Below are 27433 nucleotides of genomic sequence, written 5' to 3'. Positions count from 1 at the left end.
AGTATAATAAACCCTCAGCTGTGCAGAAAGTGCCTTAATGCTCATTTTGCCACTTTCCCGTTTGTAGGGCTGGCCTACTGTCGGCACCTGTCCACTGTGAGGACGCACCTTTCAGCGCTGGTCAACCACAACATTGTCCCTCCAGACAAGCCCTGTGAAGCCTCTGGAGGGCTCAGCAAAGATGTGTGGAGTAAATATCAGAAAGATTGTAAGGTTAGCCTAGTACTCTTCAGCTCCAGTCACTAGAGGGTACTAGCGGTCAGTGTCACGTACCGTAGGTTGCCGTAGTCCCGCTGTCTCCATCTGTCCCATGTTCTCTCTTGGCAGAATTATAAGGAGCTGGAGCTGCTGAGGTTGGTTTACTATGGAGGGGTGGAGCATGAGATCAGAAAGGAGGTGTGGCCGTTTCTGCTGGGACATTACAAGTTCGGGATGGACAAGAAAGACATGGCTCAGGTAAAGAAGTTCCTAAAACTTTGTAGTGTGTACATAGAAAAAGAGGTACAGTGAAAAAGAGGTACACTTTGAATAAACATTCAGTGTGAACTTTTCAGTCACTTAATTGTTAATTGCAATTTGGTGTAAATTTATTATAGTTTACATTCAGTTTTTAGAGTGCTTTTTCTGGCTCACTTAAGAATGACTTTAGTACATCTTTATAATTCATTTCATAATTTGTTTTTTAAAGTATGGTAAAGTGTACTGCTGAATGTACTGCCAAGCATTTATTGTAAACTATTGAAACTTGTATGTCATTGCACATTTGTAATCATTAAGTTGGAGTTTAGTACATCTAAAATATATTAACTTCAAATATGCAATGTCGAAAAACACACTACAGTTAAAAGTATAATCAAGCTCTAGTATGTTACTAATTGTACTTTAGCCAACACGTCCAAAATAAGTGTATTTCAAAGCATGAAAAATGATTATCAAAACAATAATTTCAAATGTACTTTAAAGTAAAGCTTTTAAATTTGCCATTTATTACAAAGTGAACTTAAATGTACTTAAGTGAGTTAAGACACGTACTGTAGTCATGAAATTATATTCTCTTTTTTTATTATATATCTGAAAATACAGTTGTATACTTCTAAGATCTACAAGTCCACATTCAAAACAATGAAGCACAGTTCTTTTTCACAAGAGTAAATTGTACCGATGTGATGAACGTCTTGTCTGATGTGACCTTGTGTTTTGTAGATTGATGAAAAGATCACTGCAAGGTATCAGCAGGTGATGCGGGAGTGGAAGGCATGTGAGGTCATTGTGAAACAGCGGGAGAAAGAGATGCAGTCGGCCATCTTTGCTAAGTTGTCATCAGGGAGCAGCATAGACAGCCACGTCCTCAGGCTCATCCATAGGGACTCCACTATTAGCAATGAGGTCAGTCACGGGCTCTGTTTAAGAATGTTATTGAACTTATAAACTCTAGGTGCGTTCCAATTGTCAGGGTCCCTACATAGTGTTCACTGCTCCCTACTCCATGGGGCATCCTTTGAAATGGACTTCGCTGACAATAATCACTCATTTGGAACTCTCTACACCTTCACCAAACTTTTGAATATTGAATGAAATGTATATGTATATATAGCATGTAGTTTTAGCATGTTGCTAATCTAACTGTTAAGTTTTTTAATATTGGGTAAAATAGTTTGTTTTTGATTACACATTTTGATACTTTTAAATATTGAATGAAATTAAATGTATATATGTAGTTTTAGCATGTTGCTAATCTAATTGTTACTTTTTTTTAATATCGGGTAAAATAGTTTATTTTTGATACATTTTTGAGTCTCAATTTATCATTTGGTGTTAGCATGTTGCTAAGGTAACAGTTCAATACTCTAATAAGCGTAAACAAATGTGGCACACACAAATATTGGGTAAAATAGTGCTTTTGTTTCAATATCTTTCAGTATCGAATGAAATGTATGTTTATTTATCATCTAGGATTCTAAGAAGCATTGTATGGCGTCGTCATATCCCATGCATCCCATCTCTACTCTCTCTTTAGGTATTCATGTCTGTGGATGAGCCTGATGCAGGCGGTCACGACACCTCATGTGAAGGAGGGAATACTCCCACCTTAACCACTGTGGTCACCCCGGCCATGTTAGCCCCGGATGAGAGGCCTCTGGTGGAGTTTGACTCTCCAGACTCAGGCCTGCCCTCCTCCAGAAACTACTCCGTAGCCTCTGGACATTCCCAAATCATGTCCAGCATCGAAGACGGACAGAGCATGGAGGAGGACACTACACCCACTGGGGTATTGGAGGAGCAGGGTGGACGGGACTCTTTGAGCGAGGACAAACTCTGCAGTCAGCTGGACAAGCTCGCAACCACCACTGAGGGCTCTACACCATCTCTCTCCTCCTATACGGTACATCTCATGCAGATAATACATTATAGATATTTCATAAATCTTGTCAATTGGTCAGGTCTAGCTATCTAAAGCTGTTTTGAAACCAATGCTGTGCTTATGAGCAGATTGAGCTGTTGGACAGGGTGGCGCTGAACTTGCACAGAATAGACAAAGATGTCCAGCGCTGCGATCGCAACTACTATTACTTCACTACCAGCAACCTGGAGAAACTGCGCAACATCATGTGCAGGTCAGTAAAGGACAGTCTCTGGGATCTGCTTTGTGTCTCTCTCAGAATAGCAGCTCATTGAATTTCTAATCAGTCAGTCTTTTAGATTAATTGGAACTTAAATCATAGACTGTGATAGAACTCACTGAACTGAGGCTCAGTCTACCTCGGTCTCTCATGTCTTTGTCTCTGTTTTATGATCAGTTACGTGTGGGAACATCTGGAGATTGGCTATGTGCAAGGCATGTGTGACCTTCTAGCCCCTCTGATGGTCATTCTGGATGATGGTGAGCGAGACATAAATGTACATGTCGATGATGTAAAACATCTGTCTATTATGTTTATCATATAAGCAATTTTATGAAATCCACTCGAGAGTGCTGTGACTCTGAGGTCATCACAACTTTCAAGAATCAGCTGAAGACACCAGCCTTCACACACCACTTACTGCACTCATACACGCATGCTGTAATACACACACATATATATATATATATATATATATAAAATATATAATTATATTTTATATACAGATGTAATATTATTATTATTTTACAGAACATTAATTAACATTTTGTAATATTTTTGAATGGTCTATTATACTGTAGACTCTTTCTCAAAATGAAGATTTTAAAAGTAAAATTATATTGAAGGAGTTTCACCACACTCATGATAAACAAGGTGCCAGACAGACAAGACTAGAAATCTCAAAAAAATAAATTAAATGTCTGCACACTTATATCCTTAAAGCAAATTTAATCACCAAGCTTTTGGTCAAAATGTCCTGAGGATGGTCTTTTGACCGAAAGCTTGGTGATTAAATTTGCTTTAAGGATTTAAGTGTGCGGACAGTTTTTTTTTTTTTTTTTTTGAAAAGTAAAATTATACAAAACATAATATTTTTTAGGGCTGTTTTTTAGGGACGATGAATCGCGATTAATCGCATCCAAAATAAAAGCATGTTTATGCATGCATGCACAAATGCATGTATATTTAAGAAAAAAAAATATTATTTATATATAAAATATTTCTATTTATATATAATATAAATTATATATAAATTTATATACAGAATATACATGAAAATATTTCTTAAATATATACAAGCATGTCTGTGTATTTATATATATAAATTAATTATACACAGTGCACCCACATATATTATGTAAGCACAACATTTGACAGCCCTAACATTTTTATATTATATATTGTAATATTTTTTTCAATATTAAAAGTTTAGGTAAATTTATATATAATTTTTTTATTATTATTATCATCATTATATTCCCTTCTCTTCAACCCCTAATATAATGTGTAACATTTAACATTTGTATATATATATATATATATATGTACAGTATATATGATTTATTTATACTATTTTAAAATATTTTTTTTTTTCAATGTTTAAACTTTGAAAATAAGATTTTAAATTTAAATGATATTTCTTCAACAAAATTTTTGGTTGAAATTCTATATAAAATAGAACATTGTTGTAACCATATTCTCTTCTTTTTAACCCCCTCTAAAGAGTACTTGGCCTACAGCTGTTTTACTCAGCTGATGAAAAGGATGAGTCAGAATTTCCCTACCGGAGGAGCCATGGACACTCATTTCGCCAATATGAGGTCACTGATTCAGGTAACATGACACATGACCTCTTTCCCTCTTCCTGCCTGAGTCACGCTGTGCTTTGCCTGATCCTCTGATGCAATCAGTGACATTATGAGCTCTTAACTTGGTGATTTTTCTTCAGATCCTTGACTCAGAGTTGTTTGAGCTCATGCATCAGAATGGAGATTACACCCATTTCTACTTCTGCTACCGCTGGTTCCTCCTGGACTTTAAAAGAGGTAGCGGCACACAGACACTCAAATGGAGCCTGAATGTTATCAAACTATGTGAAGATATTGTACCCTCATTGTTTAACTTGCTGTTTATTTTGTGTGTCTGTGTCAGAGCTTCTCTATGAGGATGTGTTTGCAGTATGGGAGGTTATCTGGGTCGCCCCTCGCATCTCCTCCAAGCACTTTGTCCTGTTCATTGCATTGGCCTTGGTGGAGGTGTACAGAGACATTATCCTAGACAACAACATGGACTTCACTGATATCATCAAGTTCTTTAATGGTGAGTGAACTAAACAGAGGACAGTTTTAAAGCTGAAGCGTTTCATTTGTGTGCCACTAGCATTGCTAAATTAAATAAACAGATTTTCCAAATACTTCCCCCCCATATTTCATTGATGAACTAAAGTAGATAGCATCACGCCAAACTAACACAATTGGTGGCGCCAACTGCATTCTGTGGAATCTTTCTCCATTGATGGCTAATCAAAATTCGGACAAAATAAATGGTGTTAACAAGATACACTACCATTTTGGTTAACGTACGGGGTTTATGTAAATTTTAGAGGAATGTGGTGTCGTCCCTACCAGCCGTTTGTTGTAGTTCTTAAAAAAACGGCAAATATCTCCATGTGCTTTGAACTTTGAGCGTCGTAACTTTGCAGATGTTGCTTATGCTCAAACAGCAACATTACACACTAACTAAAGTTAGAAAAGTGAAATCATAATCAACCACCCCTTTAAACAGTTGTGGAACCCATGATACTTTTTTCAGGATTCATGATGAATAGAAAGTTCAAAGAACCTCATTTATTTGACGTATAAATCTTCTGTAAGATATACATGTTTTTACTGTCACTATCGAGCAATTTAATAATTCTGGTAAATAAATAATATGTGAACAGTTGTCATAAACATGCATAAAACTGTCATGTCATGATTATGAAGGTGTCATGTTAGTCAACCGAGTGAAATGTGATATAAGCAATGTGAAAATGTCGCTCTTTTGAATCACTGTATTATTCGTGTTCCTCTCTGACAGAGATGGCCGAGCGCCACGACGTGCAGCACATCCTCCGAATAGCGCGGGAGCTGGTACACAAGGTGCAGACCCTAATCGAGAACAAGTGAGAACAAGAGTAGGCTGCTGCCCACCTCGCCGAATCTCCTTCTCTCCTTCCCAACAGCCCAAGGCTTGAGACTGCCCGGGATCTGCCTCGACGTCTTGACTCTTTGTATCGTTTGCCTGCCGCAGAATGCCGTTGTGTCAGACCCTGGCGTTGTCTGCATGCTCGTGGTGTTTGAGCACACTGTGACTGAGGTTTTTTCTTTTCCATTTCCTGCTGTAAACACCTCCAGCACACGCCGCACCAATCAGGTCCTTTTTAGATCTGCTTTTGTTAGACATGAGAAGCCTCGTACAGGGGTCGCAACCGACAAATGTTATTATTCCACTCTTAATGGAGACAACGATAATGTCTGCCTCGAATAAAACACGCCGTTGGTCAGTTTAGCCGAGCACAGTTTTTAATCCTCAAACGAAACTGAGTTAGCTCCTTTAATAACTAAGCCACGAAGAAGTCGTCCAAACAATGTGTGACCAAAAGGACTGTGCCAATAACCTTGTATTAGTATTTATTGTTTAGTGTCTTAATTGCCCCCTTTTCGTTGACGGGGATGACGACGACGATCTCGGAATAAAAGCAGTTGACGTTGCCTTTGTAACACGTTTCACCACCATATGTGTCCATACTTTTGCACTTTGAATCTGTCGCACCTGTGATGCTCCTTTATCACAGGAAGTGAAGGGGTTGAGGTGCTCGCGACACTTCCCTTATTGTCCTAAAGTCTGGAAAGGGTCCAGACTCTTCCACGGGTCAGCAAATGATGGAAAGAGTGTGACGAGACTAATCAGTCTTTAGTGTGTTCCATTTTAGTCGCTGGTTGTCTTTATCTACTCCCCACATGCTTTGTTCACTCTGCACATACTGTACACTACTGTTTAAAAGTTTGGGGTCAGTAAGATTTTTCTTTTTTATATATAAAGAAATTAGTACTTTTATTCAGCAAGGACACATTCAATTGTATTACAATTTTACAACATTTCAAATAAATTATGTTCTATATATCAAAAGCACAAGTTTTTTAACATTGATGTTAATAAAAAGATAGATATACGCCAATCGCAGTACCAGTTATCAAATCATTCGGACTGACTGTTGTCTAGCTAATGCTGTAGCTAATGTTTTTTATTTTATTTTATAGCACCACCAAGTGTCCAGTCGCCGTGTCCTTTTTCACGTGACCACAGACCAAGGCCATACATACTGTACGGTGAAATTATCACATTCCGTTCAAGAGGAATAAATGCTTTAGTAAAAATGGCCACGCCCACTTCGAAATGTTGGTGTCCATTAAAAAAAATTGTTTTTTAACTATTGATATATTGACATTCTCTTTCTGCGAGAGAAACCTTTCTGCACTGGTTTGGTTCCGAAATGTTGGTGTCCAGTAAAAAAATAGTTTTTTAACTATTGATATATTGACATTCTCTTTCTGCGAGAGAAACCTTTCTGCACTGGTTTGGTTCCGTTTCGGCGAAAAATAAAGGACTGGTTGGCAAAAGTAGTTTTTTTTTTTTTTTTTTGTAGAAAAATCCAAAATACCCGAATATTTTGCCATGACGGGTGACTCCGAATCCGAGATGTGGATTCCAAACCAAGGATTCCATTGACACTTGAGCCTGCGATGAATGGTTTAGAATTTAATGAGCTTTTACATATTTTGTATCGCTGTAGCGCCACCATCAGGTCGATTGGAGTGAGCCTAGGTGGCGTTGTAGGCTACTACCATCCCTCATATTTTCAAGTCTCTAGGACTTACAGTTTGGTCTGCCCGATCACTCTTAGGGGAGAATGCTGATCCTTGGAAATTCTAACAATTACAAATACAAACATCTTACCAACCTCAAACTATTAAACAGAAGTTAACATAAATCCTGTCCCTATTTTCTTATCCAATCTTTATGACAAGTGATGAACTCGTACCATGTCCCGAATCATGAAAAACTACTAGATACTTGAATAAATCTGAAATGATCTGACTGTTCAGACTGAAACGCATTTCAAAAATGTTTATTTTAAATGACAAATGTCACTAAATTTGACCTGCTTTCAGCACATTATGGCTGTATTTCATCAAACGTGTCTCATTGCTCTTGTTAGACACATTGCATACTGGTTGCACATTTTTAAGTATAATTCACTTCCATAGCCTACTGTCTTCCCCATTTTCCAAGTATTTGATGATTAAGGCTGTTCAAAATGGATTGACTAGTACTTCATACAGTTTTACTATTTGTTCATGAATAGTATTTTGGAAATAGTTATTGTGCAAAAAATCCACTTTTGGCATGCTGATCAAATTAATGAATATTGGAAATGATTAAATACTGCACATTTGGTCATCAGGGTATTTCATGGAAAATTCACACATTGTGCATAGTATGCATACTTTATACTGAAGATGGTAAAATGATTTTCTGAACAGCCTAAATCAGTCCTAGTCCAAAGCAAGTACTTTTATAACAGCTGACAAAGATAATGGGAGAAGAGTTCTTATGACATGACTGTTGGTCACTGCCTCACATCTTGCCAATTCCTTTATTTCCGGTTGAATGCGAGGGATGTTTCGGCCCTTATGAAAGGTTTACTTCTGACAGGAGCTCATGTACCAAAGTCTCTAAAACATCATCATCATCATCTTTGTCATACCCATGTGCAATGTTAAACTCAAAGACTGTTGATAGGTGCATAAAAGGCTAATCATTTTTTTTCTACTGTGAAACAGTTTATTATCCTCCTTTCCATGTGTATTATTGCACTGTAAATAAAGAAAAAGCCCTGCATTTCTATGAGGACACTACTGTCAGCTGTATTTCAGACACTATTTTTTACTTGAGTTTAGAGACAGTGCTAGCCTGGAGAGCTGTCCAATTTGAATGTGGGAAACCTTTGTTACTCGTTTACTGTCATGTCCCTTATCAACATTGTGCACTGGTTTCTAATCGTTTAAAAATATATATATATATATTATGTACATTTTTGTTTGGATGCCAACATCAGAATGAAGTATGTATTGTAACAGATGTATCATTAATCTTGAATGTATACATGTATAATGACAAAAAGTTGTTCCTTCCAATTAAAACATTTTCATATGCAGAAAAACTCACTTTTAAATTCTGAATTGCTTGTATTGGAAGTTCAAACAGAAACTGATTGTATAATCTGGATGACATAATCAGATTCCTACAAAATAATTAGGAATCACGTGACCAAGCAAAGTTTAAAAAGAGAAAGAGCTTACTGGAGGAGTGGAATCCTGTCTCTTCACCGTAAATACGTTCTGGATATATTTTAAGTGCATCATTCTGTATCCAATCATTTGACCGGATCCTGTGATTTCCTAAGTTTTAATAACCACTAATGGTTGAGGAGAGATTCTGTGATATGATTGTAAACGCTTTGAGTGTAGGCTGAAAGTTGCAGTAGGAAGTTTTACACAAAATAAAATAAAAATTACGATATGCATGAATAAATCATTTATAATAAATTTTACAATACCCCCCCCCCCCCCAAAAAAAAAGAAAAAAAAAAGAAGTGTGGTAGCACTTTATTTTACAGTGTCCTTGTTACATGTAGTAACTCAATTAGACACAATTACATGCAACTGACCCTCAACCAAAGAATCATGCCAACCCTTCCTTTACAGTAAGTGCATGTAGTTAATTATTATTACTATAATTATTATTATTATTACTACTACAGTAGGCTTAAATGTATAATTACGCTGTAACACGGACACCTTAAAAATAAACTGTCACCAGAAATGTACTTTTTTTTTTTTCATGGTGACTTTAAATAATGATTAGGAACTCGATATGTATGTAGATGACTATAACTAAACTATCTGCACTGTGTGTTATTTGTGATCAAACAGGACAGTCAATATACCAGGATAGGTCAGTGGACAAATATTTCCTCAACAAGGTGGATACTGCAGCTCTCACATCAGAGGCTCGAGAAGGCATGTACAAACTGAAGGCTTATATTGATGAAGGGGTGATCACACATGATTTTGAGGTGAAGAAGTATGGTAAGTTACAATATCACTGTAGTATCTTTGAGTAACCACTAGGTGTCATTGCATTATAAGTGTTTTGTTTGATCTGGGAGTGAGTCATGTGATTTGCTGGAGGCATGGTGTGTATATGTCTTGCAAACAAACTAAGTAAAGTATTGACTTGAACTTTATAAATGTAGTTGTCCGCTTTCTGCAAAGATACTACAATCACAGAGCGTTTTTGAGAGCGATTACAGCATCAATCCTCATTTGAAATCTTTTTGATTTGATACCTAAGTTTGAAGTTACCATGATAGCTCCAAAAGAAATAAGTTTTAGACAGTGATAGCGAAATGAATCTAGTGCTTTGCGGGAAGTAAGTAAAGGTTTATCTTATTTTATTGTATATTATTGTTTTATGATAATATTGTATAATATAGCATTAATTTAAAGTATAACCCAAGCGGTGGCTGGTAAAGCACAGGTGTTTGGTTGAAACCACTGAGGTATGAGACTGTTACAGCATGTTTATAAACACATTTTCATCAGACACTGTTTTTAGTGGTTGTGTTTCTTCCAGCTGACTTTAGTTTATCAACTCTGATGGTTCATATTTATTTTTTCCAGATATGATGGTCCACAGGAAAGGACTAACATGGTCATTGTCGATATTAAACTCCTATCTGGATTCACAGCTGATACATCAATGGTACGTTTGACTATGAGAAGAAGCGATTCATTATAAGATAGATTTACTGTATGGTCTCTCTGATTCTAATGTACTGTCTCTGTGAATCTACTGTAAGATGGTTTAGCTATGGCCAATATTTTACTCCTCACTTCTTGTTGAACAGCATGATAGTTTACAGAAAATAGCTCTCCAGTTGGGCATTGTAACAAATCATACTTTTTTATAAAATCACTTTTCCACAAAGCACTTCAAGTGCATCACTTGTGAAACGGGTCGATTCTAAAGATGATCATGTCATCGTGTATCTGAAAGAGGTGGGAGAACTGCAACATTCATATGATAAGTTACAGTGATTACTTCACATTTTATCTAAAATCTTCAATCATTTCCATGATTTATGTTTATCCTCCTGCAGGTTCCAAAAAATATTCCCGTCAATCACCAATTACAATTAAAACAAATCTCAAGCCAGCTGTGATTAAAGTGTATGATTATTACCAAACAAGTTTATGTATCTTTTAAAATATAAAAACTAAATATTATGTGATTCAAAAGTATCAGTTGGCATTAAGCTAATTTCTCATTATCAACATTTCCCTCAGGTGGTCTGTCAGAGACTGAGTGAGTGAAGTGTCATGCCTCAGTTCTGCAGCTCGGATAAATATATTTGAATGCTGACTAAATGTTTTTATTCAGTGTTAATTCCTTTTTCATGGGCAAATTAGTTTCCTGATTAGCCTTTGTTTTATTAAACCCAAACAAACTGAAGACACTTTGGTGAGATTATTTGTATTTTTGTTTTAGAGTTTCTTGCATACTATGGAAATATTTCAGTGTCAGATTAGATATTTTTCCTTAAGATAGTCTAAGTGCATCCCAATTCATATAATTATTCACTATTCTAAGCCATTTTATAGTTTAAATAGAATGAGTAGTTTGTTTCTATGCACTTTAATAACCAAAAAAAAAAAAAAGAAGAAATGATTGATGTACATACAGTATTGTACGCCATTTGGGACACAGCTACTGGCACAAGAATACATTTTCAATACATTCTAATGCTAAAAAGATTATGCAATTACAGGAATGGGGTTAAGATCCATGACAGCGGAGATCAATGTACTATAATAATCTGTTTAAATGAATATACAAAACAGAAATGTTCTTTTAGTTTTTGTTGTTGTTGACATTTCTGATTACTTGAAAGAACATGAATGATGTGTTAAGCATTAGATAATTGGGTAATGTTAGTTAATTCTCATTTATGCTCCATTTATGAATTTGCGCTCATGAAAATATTCCTGTTACTGAATTAGGTGTCATCAAATATAACGCTTGCATCTGTGGCTGTATAAACTGCAAGAAAGACTGCAATCAGATATCGCAAGTTACCAAGTTACCAAACTAATTACGAAGTTAATTAGAAAATCATGTTTATATATATATATTTATATATATTTGGGGTTGCTTGAGAGTGTGGTGATGTCCATCATGTGTCTGAAAAGACTGAAAATCCCTGATGTACAGTATTCTTTAATGCCAAAATACATCCAAAACAGGTTAAAAACCGGAAGATAGATCGAAAATACTAATCTAGGATTCACAGTGGAGATAAACAGAACAAGGTTCAAAATAATCACTAAACCAATACAAGAACGATTGCTCAGAATTGCAGAGACACTGCTAGACCTCGCAAAGATGAGAGCAATGAATATTTAATATAGATAAAGTTAATTTTCAGGAGAATAAAGGTAATGACATGACAAAAAATAGGGCTATAATAATTAAAATGTACTTTAGCAATATTTACATTGACATTTAATCATTTAGCAGACTATTTTATCAATAGCAACTGAGTAGAGTAGAAGCAATCAGACCAACAATAGGGCACCAATTTTAAAGTGTTAGTCTGACACACGTAGCATACCCATATGAAACCTATGACACTGAACATCTGTTAAGAAATTGAAATAATTATAGCAAAAAATAACAGGTAGCAGGAAGTGTCTTGCATATATTTTAGGTGACTTTCAGTAACCTTGTTTAGTCGTATTGTGAAGGCAGAGAATTTGCTAATGCAAACACCAGCTTACAGTATCTCTCCCTCTCAGTTTGAGTGAGTGGGTGTATGTATGTCCACTGGATGTTAATTATCAGTTGTCATGGCCCACTGTTTGTCTACATGGATTTAAAGGTCAGTAGATCTACATTTTTCCAGATGAGGATAAGAGTAGGAGTTTGTTTTCAGATCACATGTACACTTATATACTTTAAAGAGCTGAGTTGATTTCTTGCATGTTTTTGACTACTTAGAACTGAACTGACCAAATTCCCTTTTGACTGCGGATAAAATGACTTACATGCTTGGATATTCCAACACCCAACCTTAAAGTTGTTCAACCCTGAATTATGCAGTCAGGTACATTCATAATGAATTGAGTGAAGGAGTAAAGCAAAAGCGTGTCTTGAACTGCTTGTATTTATCATTAATTGAACTCGTCACAAATTAATTTTTGGACAAACAACAAATTGCATTTTAGCACAGGTTGTTTAACTGCATTGCCTACATGGTTGAATCATTAATCAGATGATCAATACAGATGTTTTGAAGGACCTCCTTTAGCTAGAGTCCCTTTAAAAGAGACGGTCCAGTTCATCTCATGACCTGCTGATCGCTCGTCATCATGACTGTGAACATCAGCTGCTGTTGGAAAGGGCTCCTTCTGCTCTCGTTCCTCCTGAACTGTGTCAATGGACAAACATCCGGACCGTAAGTTTTTAACAATTTCTGCTGAGGAACACTGTGTTTTACTTTCTAAGTGTGATAAATTATTATACCATTTGTTAATGTGTAAGATAAGTCTTGATCATTTCTCCTGTATTGATTTAACATATCGCTGTTGCGCTGTTGAACTCAAGGCACGCCGTATATAACCCTACATAATTACGTATATTTTTAAGAGAAATAGTGTTCTTTTGTTAATTAAAGAATTAAGTCATTAGACTTCATTACACAGTTTGCCCTTGTATTCTCACTTCTCATATAATTAATCAATAGCGAATTAACTTTATTGATTTTCTCTCCCAGTTTAATTTGTTATGGTTCTTGTTGTATAATCATTATCTTTCAACAGATCTTTCATGGTGACGTTTCCTGCAGTGATCAGGTCTGGATCTGAGGCCAAACTGTGTGCAAGTCTTCTCAAGCCCAATGAAAGCCTTTTCATGAACATTCATGTGGTTCGTGGTAACCAGAGCACTTTACTGCTGCGTGTGAAAGCTGAGAAAGAGTTTCACCGCTGCTTTAACGTCAAGGTTTGCCATCAAAACATACACATGATGATTATTATCAAATCTATTTCACCTTATCGCATCTAGTTTTTGTGATTGTAGGTTGTAAATACAGTATATTATTTCTCATCAGGCTCCTCTGGTCGAAGCAGATTCAGTGCAGAAAATGAAGGTCGAACTACTGGGAGAAACTTTCAAGATGACTGAAGAGAGAAAAGTCATGTTCAGGCCTTACAATCCTCTGACCTTTATCCAGACTGATAAACCTATCTATATTCCAGGACAGACAGGTGAGCTTTGAATGTCTCGAAGGCTAAACCAAAGTAAATAATACTGATGTCACTGTAAAATACAAAATATATGTTATGTTAAGTAAAGCTTGCTATGATCATGCAACGAGCTGATGTAGCACCAAAGGTCAAAAATGTTGCACAAACCAGAAGATTATAAAAGTAAACCGTTCAATGAATTTACAAACTTGTAAACATAAAAGAGGAGCATAAGGAAAGCAGATAAGAGCTGACAAAGCCAAAAGTGGAGTTGTTTTTTTTTTAAATTCACATTTCTATTTTACAGTGAACTTCAGAGTTGTTACCATGGATACAAACTTTGCACCCCTTGATCAGCAGGTCTGATGTGTTTTTCTTACATCTTTATTGTTCTTGTTTTCTCTTGCATTGTTGAATACATGTTTTTGGCTTTTAATCTTTAATTACTATTTGCTCTTTTACAGTATAGTACAGTGGTTCTTGAGGTAAGAACACAAAACCTTGTGTGCAGTCACAACTAACACAACTTTTAAATCTATTTAACACTATGGGAATTCTGTTATATTAGCAATTATTGTATTTTCAGTAGGCTAATAATACATTTCTTTATTGATAGTGAGGATATGTGTAGCTGACTGTAACTAAATATCTCTGGTATTAAACAGGACGGTCAACGTAACCGTATTGGTCAATGGACAAATGTTTCTTCTACAAGGTGGATTTTGCAGCGCTCTTATGAATTAAACCCAGAGGCCCGTCAAGGCATGTACAGACTGAAGGCTTTTATAGGTGACAGGATGATCTCTCATGATTTTGAGGTGAAAAAATATGGTAAGTTTTTTTTTTTTTTTTTTTTTTTAATGATTTGCAATGTTGGATGGGAAGAATTTCAATAATTTAAAAGGGAATGTCTCGGGTTACTTGACTGTAACCCTGTTCCCTGAAAAAAACAGTAATGAGATGCTGCGCTGAGTGCTAAGGGAAAACATCTTTGTTTGACCGGTTGTGAACACATGCGGCAAACACGGCAAAAATTACACTTAAATAATCTCTGCTGATGACGTCATTGTAATGCGCAAATCAGAGGCTATAAACAGACGTGTGACAGATGCGCTTTCAGGTCACTGTCTAAAGAATGTTCTGAACATGCGTTCCCTTTTAAAACGTTTAAGACGACGTTCCCCTTTAAAAGCTACTCTCAATGCTGCGCTGAATGCTATGGGAACGAGAACTGGAAGTGTCTGGAGGGGCAAGGTTATTTAGTGTGTATGCACAAACACGATAATGGCCTCATGCATGATTCTGGGATGTCGACTCAAGGACATCCAAACTATAGAATGTAATAAATGTGGTGTGCAGAGAGGATACACATACTTGCTGCATCTGGGCACCTCTTGCTAAAGCTCTGTAGGATGCTATCCCCCTGGTAGAAATAATTCAACCAAAATTCACCCAGAGGCGAAGCTTGTCTGCTTGCCTCAAAGGCTTGTGTGATGACATCTCTCACCCAATGAGACATTGGGCATTTCTCAATACCAAGTATGCAAACTTCGGACTTGCGTCCTTGGTAGTTCAGACTTGCCAATTACTCAAGCTCAAGGACCTCATGATCTGATGAAGAACAAGAGAAAGGGAAGGATGGAACCTCAAAGCTCACCTGTCTAAAGTATTTATAGCCTCTGGCGTCCGCATGCCGAGGTTATTTAAGCCAAATTCTCTGCATATTTGCCACACGTATCATGTTCACAACCAGTCAAACAAAGATGTTTTCCCATAGCGCTCAACGCAACATTGAGAGCATCTTTTGAAAGAGAACTCTAATTGCGCCTTTCTGACTTCTAGTTTTGCCTAAGTTTGACGTTACTGTAAAGAGCCCAAAGGAAGTGAGTGTTGAAGAAGAGGAACTGATAATTGAGGTTTGCGGAAAGTGAGTGGTTTATTTTATTTCCTACATTAAGAGAGCATTGTGTTCTTCCAATCTTGGCACAATTTAGTTACTTTAATTTAATTGATAATTGTTTTATTTTTTTATTTTTTTTTAACTGTGGTCATTTATTTACTGTAACCCCATCCAAATCTATTAGTTGCTGAGCTCAACCCTGGGTTATATATCCTTTGCTTGTACCGTTTTCACAGATACACGTATGGACAGCCTGTCCCTGGTAAATCATGGGTGAAAGTCTGCCGTAATAGTTTGTCCTACCAGTCCGATCAGACCGATCCAGTGTGTTTAGAGGAAACCATGGAGGTATGTGAGTTAAAAGGCAGTATAAGTAATGGCACATCCTCTTTCCTTTATTTATCCAGTTAAACCTCTCTACAGTCATCATGCTATCTTTGTGTTCATTCCTTATAATTAGATAAAAAAGACGGGCTGTGCCATCCATACCTTAGATACATCAGTTTTTTTGAACGAAACACTAAAGGATAGTCTGGAGAATTCTTTTGATATTGAGGCAAAGGTTACAGAAGAAGGAACAGGTGAGCTGCCGGATTTGGTCAGATCCCGTTAATTACGTTTCTTGAATTTCTCATTTTTTTATGTTTTACTTTTATTTTACTTTAAAGAATATTTATTTTTTTATTTTTTACTTTTTACAGAGATCACCATGACAAAATCTGAATCTTTAACTCTCACTTATGAAATTGGTAAAGCCTCATTTACTGAGCTGCCCAAAACATATGAACATGGATCACTTATAGAAGGAAAAGTAAGTTCTTAAATCAGTTTGTCTCAGTTTAACACCATTGATATGTGCAGAATTATTCATTGATTTATTCCTTCAAAATCTTATTTTACAGATCAAACTCTCAAATTTCAAAGGTGCACCAATTCAAAACAAAGTGGTTTATCTATTGGAGGGTAACACCTGGCCCACAAAACTGCTCCTAAATCTCACTACAGACAGCGATGGACTGGCCAGCTTCTCTCTTAATACGTCCAGTCATTCTAAAAGTGATATTAATCTGATTGTAAGACATGTTTGTGTTCACTTAGTTTTAAGATATGTTTGTGTTCACTTAGTTTTGTGTTCCCTGAAGAGTTATTTGTGATTCTTTGTTATCCAGGCAAGTGTCTCTCAAGAGGGCCGTTCTTATGACTACAACAGGCCTTACTTCTCTACTGAAGCAAAAACAGTCCAGCTCTTCCAGCCTGCCACTCCATACGCCCCAACACTAAGTGAATTGATTATTGAGAATTCTGAGCAAACATTAAAGTGTGACTCTGAGTTTACGGCCACCATCAAGTATTATTTTATTGGAGAGACGGTTGAAGACTTCAAAACAGACATTGTCTATATGGTGCGAACATGTGCAGTATTTATATTATTCATACAGAGATGTTTTTATTTAACAGTTTGTTATTAGAGTGTCATCTGCCTGTTTCAGGTCTTGTCCAAAGGAGTGATCGTTCATCATGGATATGAGAAGGTTGAAGTGAAGTCTTCTAATGGAGCAAGTGGCACAATGTCGTTCATACTGACTGTTGGTTCAGATCTGGCTCCTGTACTGCAGATTCTGGCTTACTGTGTTCTGCCCAGTAAAAATGTTGTTGCTAGTAGCAAAAATTTCAATGTTGAAAAGTGTTTCAAAAACAAGGTATGTATCGTGGCTTTAGAAATTAGTCTCTCTTTACTTTACTTTACTTTACTGTATTATACAATAGATTTACTGTATATACAGGTGAAACCTGAAAAAATTGAATATCGTGCAAAAGTTCATTAATTTCAGTAATTCAACTTAAAAGGTGAAACTAATATATCAAATGGACTCATTACATGCAAAGTGAGATATTTCAAGCCTTTATTTGTTATAATTTTTATGATTATGGCTTACAGCTTATGAAATCCCCAAATTCATAAGCTGTAAGCCATAATCATCTCGAAATATCTCACTTTGGATGTAATGAGTCTATATAATATATTAGTTTAATCTTTTAAGTTGAATTGCTGAAATAAATGAACTTTAGTACGATGGTCGAATTATTTTAGTTCCACCTACTTTACTGTATTACTAAAAGAAATCCTCTTCACTGTATGTCACAGGTGTCTCTGCAGTTTTCTCCTGCTAAAGCGGTTCCTGGTGAGAAAAACACTCTCCAGCTCTCAGCTCAGCCTGGTTCACTGTGTGGCCTCAGCGCTGTAGATCAGAGCGTCCTGATCCTGGAGTCAGGAAAACGTCTGGATACTGACAAGGTGTAGATGCTTTAAGATTCAGTATGTGTCTTCATAGTGGGAATCTCCAGTGGGAATTTAGTGACAACAGACTTTAGTTATTACTACAATGATCTCGTGGAAAAATTACTTGGGTCAAGTCAAGTCAAGTATATTTATATAGCGCTTTTCACAATATAGATTGCATCAAAGCAGCTATCAATCAAAACAGAAGAACAATGTTCTTGGGGGAGGTCAAAATTAAATTCAGACCAGGAATTTGTCTTTTACAACTTTATACTTGCAGCCAGAAGGTTGTCTGACATACAGAACAATCCTCTGTCCTCAGAGAGATTTTGTACACTCTCACAAAAGACAATTTTCAACAAGTTTCAACACAGCATAGAACAAATAGAAAACAACCTAATATGTTGTTTAAAACACTCATGTGATGTACATACTCATGACACACTACTCGTAATGGCACATGCAACACACATATTTGTAATTTTACATTACATTCGTGTTTCTATAAATTTAACATGAATCTTTATTCTTTTCTCACGAAAATGGAATTAAAGTTTTGTTGAAAATAGACAAATTACTCAGAAATCATACTGATAGTGTGTGAACGTGGTCTCGTCACAGGTCTTCAACTTGCTGCCAGTGCAGTCGGGGTCAGATTATCCTTATTCTGTTGAAGATGAGCAGGAGTGTCTGCAAGTGAGACCCCGTCGAGCTGTGCCGACAGACAACGCCTATGAATCCTTAAAGGTAACAAGCGGATTATATGTGTGGCAGTGCACTAGATAATGATTAGGAGAGAATTTACTGCACATGCATATGTAAACCCATAAAAAGCTCTCTTGATTATTCTGACAATAAAAAGTAATTTGTGTTTTCATGACTTTGATTGTGGTTCATCATTATTATTTGACAGAGAGTGGGATTGAAGATGGCAACAAATTTGGAAGTGCGAGTTCCTCAGTGTCTGTCATACAGAGGCTTGATGTATCAACTAAACCGTTATAGAGGTACATATACTGTTATTACAATCAAAGCTGTAATGGTTTAATATGTAGGTGCTTGTTATGAAATATATTTTAAAAAATATATGTTAAATTTGTGAAATTGCGAAGCTCACACAATTCGTACAATTCCACAATTATAGTGATGTAGTAGGAGAAGACATTTTTCCTGGGGTCTTTAGTTAACTTTGAGTTGGTGTTATTATTGGTAAAAACTATTAAACTTATATATAACTGTGATGAGGTTTAGGTTGGAAGGAAGAAGACAGGGTCAGCGTGACTGGGACTGGCACAATTTTTTTTTAACAAACAAAAGGTGCGCCCACAGTGTGTTCACTGTAGTTCACTACAGCACAAAATAAAATAAATATAAAAAATAAAACTAAATAAACTGAAAATAAAAACTAAATAAACTGAAAGTATAAAACTCTGACAAGAATAAAATATATCTGTATTTGAAAAAAAAATATGTGTATTAAAATGATGATCTGCCATCCATTTTCTGTTTACTTAGTGTTGTTCACATACTGTACATATTACTTAAAACAATAAAATATAACTTTTTTTTTTACAGTGATGTATCATTACGTAGGTGTTCCAGCGGGAGTGATGTCTTCACGAATGGAATCTGATTATGATAATGACATAAATGCTCCAGTAGTGACGATTCGGACAGTCTTTCCAGAAACGTGGATTTGGGAACTTGCTGAAGTGGGGTATGTACAGGGATGGGCAGTATTTCAGATACATGTATTTAAAATACGTATTTGAAATACAAAATACTATTTTGTATTTTGTATTTTAAAGCCTTTGGAAAAAATCGAATGTAATTTGTATTTAAATACATTTAAGATTAGTATTTTTGTATTTTCAAAATACTCAAAATACTTTGAGCCAGAATCCTAGAAGATCAGAGGAAGGATTTGGACATCTTGAACCAGTATCCAGTTATTAGACAGCTGTTTGTGAGGTTTAACACAATTATTCCCTCTTCAGCTCCTGTAGAGCGCTTGCAATAGGCCACACAGACGACGCCTTATAAACCCAAACTTTTTGAAAAGCTGGTGTTGCTAAAGGGTATCGAATAGATGGATGCCTGATACACATAGGTACACCACCTGGAGGAGTACACCATCAGTTATTTAAAATATAATTTACTTTGTCTTATTGAGTTCTTGTTACTGAGTGCGAGGTAATGATTGTGATAAAACATAGTAAAATATGTTTGAAATTATTTTTTTTTTTTGTAGTTTTGTATTTCCTACAGGGCTGGGGAAGGGAAGAGGTATATAAAATAAAAACGAAAGTTTCTAAGTAGTTGCACACATCTAAATATTTGCTGGCGTTCAGAATAGGCCCAGATAGATTTCAGCCTAATAGGGATGCCTGCACTGAATCGTTAATGTCACATGTATTTTCAAAATACAAAATACTGTATTTGTATTTAAATACATTTTTCCACACAGTATTTTGTATTTGTATGTATCCCTGGGTATGTAAAATGTAATCGGTGCATTTAACATCATATTTATCTTATCTTATTACTCCTCTTTAAAGCATCGTCTCCCCTCCTTCACACAGGACAGAAAATACAGATTCTGAATCCAGTTATTTTATCATTTGTGTGCTGAATGTTGTTATATAATACAGGAAAAATGGCTGAGTCAGATCAAATATTGTTGTAATCCCTCCGCAGGGACTCTGGATCAGCGCAGGTTCCTGTCACGGTTCCTGACACCATCACCTCTTGGGAGACGGAGGTCTTCTGTCTGTCCTCTGAAGGTCTGGGTCTCGCTCCTCCTGCTCAGCTGACAGTTTTCCAGCCCTTCTTCCTGGAGCTCTCTCTGCCTTACTCCATCATCCGTGGGGAGATCTTTGAGCTGAAGGCCACCGTCTTCAGTTATCTGTCCAAGTGCATCATGGTGAGATTTCAGACTCAGTCTAATCAAATCATATCAAATATGCCACTAATCATGTGTGGTTGATTGACAGGTTAAAGTGACTCCAGCTCCGTCCTCAGACTACACTCTCAAAGCCTCCTCTGATGATCCGTATTCATCCTGTCTATGTGCTAATGAAAGAAAAACCTTTAAATGGATCCTCACTCCTTCTGTTCTTGGTGAGTTTTCCAGTCTGAATCATTGTTTCTCAGTGTTTGCGTCTGTTGTGTCTTCACGTACATGTCTTGTGTTGTAGGAGTCTTGAATATTACTGTCAGTGCAGAGGCAGAGGCGTCCCAGACTGTGTGTGACAATGAGATTGTGAGCGTCCCAGAGAGAGGACGCATTGACACGGTCACACGAAGTCTGCTTGTACAGGTCAGCGCACGCCAAATATCTCTGAGATATCATTTACCATTTATGTGATTGTGGTTGATGTGATTGTTTTATGCTGCAGGCGGAAGGAACTGAAAAGACAGAGACTCGAAGCTGGTTATTGTGTCCAAAGGGTTTGTCCACATAATTTTTTTTAGATTTTATTTTTATGTTATTTGATATTAAACCATAGCGTTACTCTGCTGATCACTGATGTTTCTGTCTGTCTGGTTTGTAGGTGAAAGTCTCTCAGAGGAAGTGGATCTGACTCTCCCTAAAGATGTGATAGAGGGATCAGCCAGAGCCTCTGTTTCAGTCATTGGTAAAATGTACAAATACAAGCAGAAATGAGGAGATTGGGTTTGGATTTAAAAAATGTAGTTTAATTTGTGTATGTTTTATAGGCGACATATTGGGTCGTGCACTGAGCAATCTTCACGGATTATTACGGATGCCGTACGGCTGTGGAGAGCAAAACATGGCTGTTCTTTCTCCCAATATTTACATTCTGCAGTATCTGGAGAACACAGAGCAGCTCACCTCAGCCATCCGAGAGAGAGCCACAGGCTTCCTGAAGAGCGGTGAGAGACAGCACTAAGATACTGAGATACTGAGAAATACTGAGAAAATACTGCCAAATTATACATTTTTCAATACATCTGAATGTCATCCAGTAAAGTTGAATAATCAGAGACACTGAGTCAACTCAAACAAACTGTTGAAGTGTTAACCATTATCACACCAAACAGGATACCAGAGACAAATGAACTACAAGCATTCGGATGGATCATACAGCACATTTGGTTATGGTGTTGGAAATACATGGTAAATATATTTTCACAATTACTTTTTTTTAAACAGAAATAATATCAAGATAATCTACAATAATAAGCCCAAGAGAATAGTACAAAAAAAAAAAACACATTTAAGAATGTGTCTCAGTTCAAATTGTTTGATGGATGGAATTCATTAAAACACTTGATGAGATTTCTTTTTTCATTTTATCTTCCACACCACCAGGTTGACTGCCTTTGTCTTGAGGTCTTTTGGCAGAGCACAGAAATACATATTTGTTGATCCAGAAATTATCCAGGATGCAAAGAATTGGTTAATAAGTAGACGGGATTCAGACGGCTGTTTTATCCAACAGGGAAGCTTGTTCAACAACAGAATGAAGGTCTGTCAACTTCAATCCATATCTCTCTATATAGAACACCATAGCAAAAATGGTCTAGTAACTATCTAAAAAACCTGGAATCTAAGACCTGTAAAAGTTTGAGCTTTTTTAAAATATAAAGACGTTCGCAGCCAACATCACAGCCAATAGTTTGTGGTAGATTTTTTTCTTCTTTCACACACGACTTAAGTCTACTTGGGTCTACAGTCAGTCGATGTCGGCGTTAGTTTCCCTGTATCTGGGTCTTGTCTACAAACGTTGTACCCATTCAGTAATATTTTTGACATGATACATTACATAACTCCCATACAATTTGATTAGATCTCAAATCATTAGAAAAATAGAAAAGGGTTAGAAGGTCATTTGATTACTCAGTATGTCATTAAACTAAGTCTAGACAGTATATTTTTTATATTTTCTAGCCAGCATCTCAGAAGTTTCCTCTGGTTTCAAAACAAACTTCAGAGTACAATTTGTTCAAGTGGTAGAACGTTAGGCCTAAAGGAGAAGGTTAGATATTAGAGTTATGATTAGCTTAATAAACAGTTTACTATTTTATTCATTAAAAAAAATCACAAGTTTGAGTGTGTTGCTTTATTTATCCTTCATGTCTCATATATCCCAGGGTGGCGTGAATGATAATGTGACCATGACTGCCTACATTACTGCATCATTGCTTGAACTGGAAACTCCAGTCACAGTAAGTTCATCTTCAGGAAACACAGTATAAACTCAAAGAGAAATGACACTCACAGTGTCTGTTTCTGTTTTTGTCAAAGGATCCTGTCGTCAGTAAAGGTTTGTCATGCTTGAGGTCCGTCATTGAGGATGTCAAAAACATTTACATCACTGCTCTGCTCGCCTACACTTTCAGTCTGGCTAAAGACACGGACACTCGACAGCAGCTTTTCAAGAAACTGGAGGATGTTGCTATTTCAGACGGTAAGAGGTTTGTTTCTGATGACTTTCTGTTGTCTTTCCTGTCTTTTTATCATGCTCATTGAGTTACGCGTGTGTCTTTTGTCCTCAAGGGTCTCATCTCCACTGGTCTCAGTCTGCATCTGCTGGTGACTCTGATTCTCTGGCAGTGGAGATCAGCTCATATGTGCTGCTAGCTGTTCTCTCTGCAGATTCAGTCACTACAGCTGATCTGGGCTATGCTAACAGGATTGTCAGTTGGCTTGTGAAGCAGCAGAATGCCTATGGAGGATTCTCCTCCACACAGGTGACTCAAACTAGTCCAATCAAACACATTATTAGTGGTGTGAATAAGTAAAAGTGACATTACTGAACACACTTATTTCCCAGGACACAGTGGTGGCTCTTCAGGCTCTGTCTCTGTACGCCACCAAAGTGTTCAGCTCTGATGGCTCCAGCACAGTGACTGTACAGTCAGCAGGAGACACTCACCACTTTGATGTCAATCAGGACAACAAGTTACTGTACCAGGAGAAGCAGCTGCTTACCGTTCCAGCCAAATACAGCATTGAAGTGAAGGGCTCAACCTGTGTGTCTGTGCAGGTCTGTAGTGCGTTCAGCTTCATTTACTCACACTCCCTTTCTCTCTTGGCATTGTGGTTATTCTGCTGTGGATGGTTCATTAATTTATTTTGGTTTGTGTTGACTCTCAGATGGCTCAGTTCTACAACATTCCCACTCCTACTGAAGCTAAAACATTGAGCATTGATGCTAAGATTGAGGGAGATTGCAAAACATTGGGACAAAATTTCATTTTGAATTTCACTGTCAAGTAAGAAAATCTCTATTCAGTTCAAGTCAAAAGACTAACAAATAAATCTTTACTTAATATCATTTAAAAAAGCAATATAAATTGAAATGGCATATCTCAGTATTTAAAACTGCAACACTTACTCTAGAAACAAGAAAACATTTTTTTTATTACTGACACATTATGAGTGATGATAACTGCACGAGTCTTGTTAATTATATTGGCTTTTGTTCTCGCATTTAAGAACCAAACCTTTTCGTTTGCTCTTTTCCAGATATGATGGTCTACAGGAAATGACTAACATGGTCATTGTGGATATTAAAATCTTATCTGGATTCACAGCTGATACATCAATGGTGTGTTTGAGTGACTCATCACAGAATGTGTAAAGTTTAGAGTTCACTATTAAGAAATTAACCAGCACTTTTCCCCCACAGCTTGGAACATACTTACCATTTGTGGAACGGGTTGATTCTAAAGATGATCATGTCATTGTGTATTTGAAGGAGGTGAGAAAACAGCAACATTCATATTATTTGAAGTCAATAGATCGATTCATAAACCTTTTATCCGTAATGTCCGTAATGTCCATACCTGGTGTGTTTGTTTCCTCCCTCAGATTCATCAAAATATTCCAATGAATTACCAGATACAACTGAAACAGATTCTTCCAGTGAAGAATCTCAAACCAGCTGTGGTCAAAGTGTACGATTACTACCAAACAAGTAAGATTTAATTTGCCAGTGTTGAATGTTTTGATCATCTAATGCACATTGTTTATTCAGATTTACAGGTTTTCATTGTTCTATGAATGTGAACATCTTTCTTTTCCTTCAGGTGATCAGTCAGAGGCCGAGTACTCCTTTCCCTGTGAATGAAGCTGCTGAAGTTCATCAAGATATTTGAACATTCTAATGTTTAATATTACAATGTTAATTATATATCCTGTGCAAAATTATTTCCAATATCATCCCAAAATAGGGATTTTTCAGTTTTTGTGGACACATCTCTCAAGAACATGACTATTCAATTCACAATATGATTAATAAAAGTGATGTAAACTAGTTATAGTGAATGATTATGAATATATGACTTGATAAAACAAATAAACTATTAATTTAACATTTCATAATCAGACAAGATAGTTTATGAAGATATATCGTGAATTTGTTTTTTATCTTAACTCGCCTTTATCTTGTTTTCACACACTGTAAGAAGGTAATTTTGGTTTCATTGTAGATCCTCATGCTGTAGAATAGACAATCAAAATATGAACAGATATCAATCACAAATCACCTTACCTAAAGTCATTGAAAGGTCAGAAACTTCACTCATCCCATCAACGGCAGTAACTCAAAGACAGACACTATTGTTCTTAAAAACCAGAAGAACTCCCCAGCCCAGGAACTCAATCAAAACACACAGGTTCGTTATCAACAAAGAAATTGTCAGAGATGTGAAGTGTCAATAAGCCCCTCCAGAAGACGCTCCTTCCGAATTTCTTGTTCTCTCATTATAAACTACATTCCCCACAATCCTGTGCCTGGACTCACTCAAGTAATAAAGTATTCTCGTGAGTGTATAATATGCCATTGAAAATACATTTGGGTAATGTCGGTTGCCATGTTGCCCCTCCATCTTGAAAGTACAATAACCAAAGAGGGACATACCCGTTAATTCAAGCTTCGCCTTTCGCGCTTACGTTTGAGTTAACACTAGGTCGAAGCCATGTTAATCTTGGACTGCATTGGCCACCGTAGGAGTTAAAACGAAATCGGAATTGAGAGGACCAGAAACTAATATTCCCTGGATGGTCATATACCTTTTCACCGCTAGATGGGGGTAAAAATCACACAGTGTAGCTTTAAAAAAAAGTTTGGAAACCAATTGCCTTATTTTTGCAAATCAAACTTTGAAAACTGAAGTTAAGTTAATAATCAGTTTAATAATCAAATTCAGTTAATAAAAGTCAAGAAAGCAAACTCTTTCAGAGTAAATTAAGTAATAGATATCAAGTTAGTTAGTTTAATGTAAAGTTCTAGTTAACATACTCAATAATAGTAACTAATACTTCTTAAGATTTTATAGTAAGATCACTTGAGTAATTCCATGTAACTAAAAGTGTTATAATGTGTTCTGCAAACATCTAAAATACTATTATTATCAACATGGTTTTAATTTTTTAAGCTACAGAGACTTAAAAAAAACATGTGCAAATGCAATCCGTTTCCACATTTTACCATTTTTTGGTAAAAAACAAAACAAAACACGTTTTTACAGATTAAGAACAGCACAATAAAAATATATTTTAAAACATCTGTGTTCTCTTGACCTCTTGGCTAGCATGAGCATCATGACATTTTGGTAACCTGTCACAAATATGTCATAACAGGTCTAATTATCAAACTTAAAGAAGTTATTTAGCTTTGCGTTAACATTACATTACCCTGTCATAACTGGTTGGTTTTGACTTTGGCCGTCATGACACCATAACTCTGTCATGAATATTTTACTTGTCCTCAAGTAAAGTGGAACACATTGTACTAGTTATAAAGATGTCATTAAGGGTTATTACACTGTCAAATGCTTTAACAACACTTTCATTAATATTTCCCCTTACCTCAAGTAAAGTGGTTTATCACAGGTTATGATTTCTTGGTTAATGTCAAGTTGTCATAACAAAGAAATTTCTGTCTTTGTTAATGTCAAGTTGTCATAACAAAGACAATTTAAACAATGTCAACTTTGCATTTAAAGTGTCATGATTTACCGAATGACACTTAATGACAACAGTCATAAAAATTCATAAAGACTACTTCATGTTCATGACGGGTGTTATGTCATGTTTATGACAGTGTCATGTCAGTCTTATGCACACCCCTTCAAATAAAGTGTTACCAACATTTTTAAAACAGGCACTGTATGCAAACAAAATATCAAAAATAACATACAATAGGCCTTTACAACCCAGAAAATATACAGCCCTGTTTTTACTATGACACAGTATGTGGCTTAACCATATGGGGTTAGCACATGGAGTGTGTGATCAAACTTAGGCTTCTACAGTAGGGAGTGACCATTGCCTGGTAATGACTAAAATTGGCACAAAGATATGCTATGAAAAGGATGGAAACTAGATGGGGACTAGAACTAGATCCTAGATGGAAACTGGAGAAAGCAAATTGGGAAGGTTTTCAAGGAATTTGTAAAAAGAGAT

The 27433-nt window shown here is 36.3% G+C and overlaps 2 protein-coding genes and 1 pseudogene across 5 annotated transcripts in view; all 3 read left to right on the top strand.

The window, feature by feature from the left end:
- sgsm2 (small G protein signaling modulator 2) overlaps positions 1-6489 on the top strand; it is a 44654-nt gene extending 38165 nt beyond the window's left edge. For all 3 annotated transcript variants that reach the window (XM_039670613.2, XM_039670612.2, XM_039670611.2), the window contains 10 exons: positions 68-213; positions 328-456; positions 1204-1386; positions 2018-2383; positions 2491-2615; positions 2799-2881; positions 4126-4235; positions 4351-4447; positions 4554-4721; positions 5481-6489. In XM_039670613.2, the coding sequence (XP_039526547.2) occupies positions 68-213; positions 328-456; positions 1204-1386; positions 2018-2383; positions 2491-2615; positions 2799-2881; positions 4126-4235; positions 4351-4447; positions 4554-4721; positions 5481-5569 (1496 nt within the window). In that variant the 3' untranslated portion in view covers positions 5570-6489. The remainder of the gene's footprint in view (positions 1-67; positions 214-327; positions 457-1203; positions 1387-2017; positions 2384-2490; positions 2616-2798; positions 2882-4125; positions 4236-4350; positions 4448-4553; positions 4722-5480) is intronic.
- Positions 6490-9708: 3219 nt separating this feature from the next.
- Positions 9709-12722, top strand: LOC148973360 (pregnancy zone protein-like; annotated as a pseudogene). The gene is made up of 4 exons (XR_016146889.1): positions 9709-9938; positions 10190-10276; positions 10489-10567; positions 10669-12722. The product of XR_016146889.1 is annotated as a pregnancy zone protein-like (transcript).
- Positions 12723-12863: 141 nt separating this feature from the next.
- Positions 12864-25348, top strand: LOC120478629 (alpha-2-macroglobulin-P). The gene is made up of 34 exons (XM_039670595.2): positions 12864-13023; positions 13388-13568; positions 13678-13834; positions 14121-14173; positions 14278-14298; positions 14479-14644; positions 15656-15740; positions 15950-16061; positions 16174-16294; positions 16415-16524; positions 16616-16786; positions 16883-17116; positions 17204-17413; positions 17860-18009; positions 18616-18741; positions 18908-19001; positions 19570-19711; positions 20692-20917; positions 20988-21114; positions 21192-21313; positions 21393-21444; positions 21549-21632; positions 21715-21891; positions 22060-22135; positions 22331-22487; positions 23113-23187; positions 23267-23429; positions 23519-23712; positions 23796-24008; positions 24119-24237; positions 24491-24572; positions 24654-24725; positions 24836-24941; positions 25054-25348. Exons 1-34 carry the CDS (start codon positions 12938-12940, stop codon positions 25092-25094), a joined length of 4305 nt encoding a protein of 1434 aa, XP_039526529.2. The 5' UTR covers positions 12864-12937; the 3' UTR covers positions 25095-25348.
- The last annotated feature ends 2085 nt before the right edge of the window (positions 25349-27433 follow it).

Source organism: Pimephales promelas, chromosome 16, assembly GCF_988280905.1.
Source record: "Pimephales promelas chromosome 16, fPimPro1.hap1.1, whole genome shotgun sequence".
Taxonomy (NCBI): Eukaryota; Metazoa; Chordata; class Actinopteri; order Cypriniformes; family Leuciscidae; genus Pimephales; species Pimephales promelas.
The sequence above is the reverse complement of the archived record's forward strand: the minus strand, read 5'-3'. Positions and strand labels throughout refer to the sequence as shown.

Excerpts from the sequence above, each read along its gene's own strand:
- LOC120478629 (XM_039670595.2), top strand. The coding sequence starts at position 12,938 with ATGACTGTGAACATCAGCTGCTGTTGGAAAGGGCTCCTTCTGCTCTCG. Across the intron at positions 17,414-17,859 it reads AAAAGTGTTTCAAAAACAAG|GTGTCTCTGCAGTTTTCTCC; the intron begins GTATGTATCGTG and ends TGTATGTCACAG. Across the intron at positions 21,314-21,392 it reads CACGAAGTCTGCTTGTACAG|GCGGAAGGAACTGAAAAGAC; the intron begins GTCAGCGCACGC and ends TTTATGCTGCAG.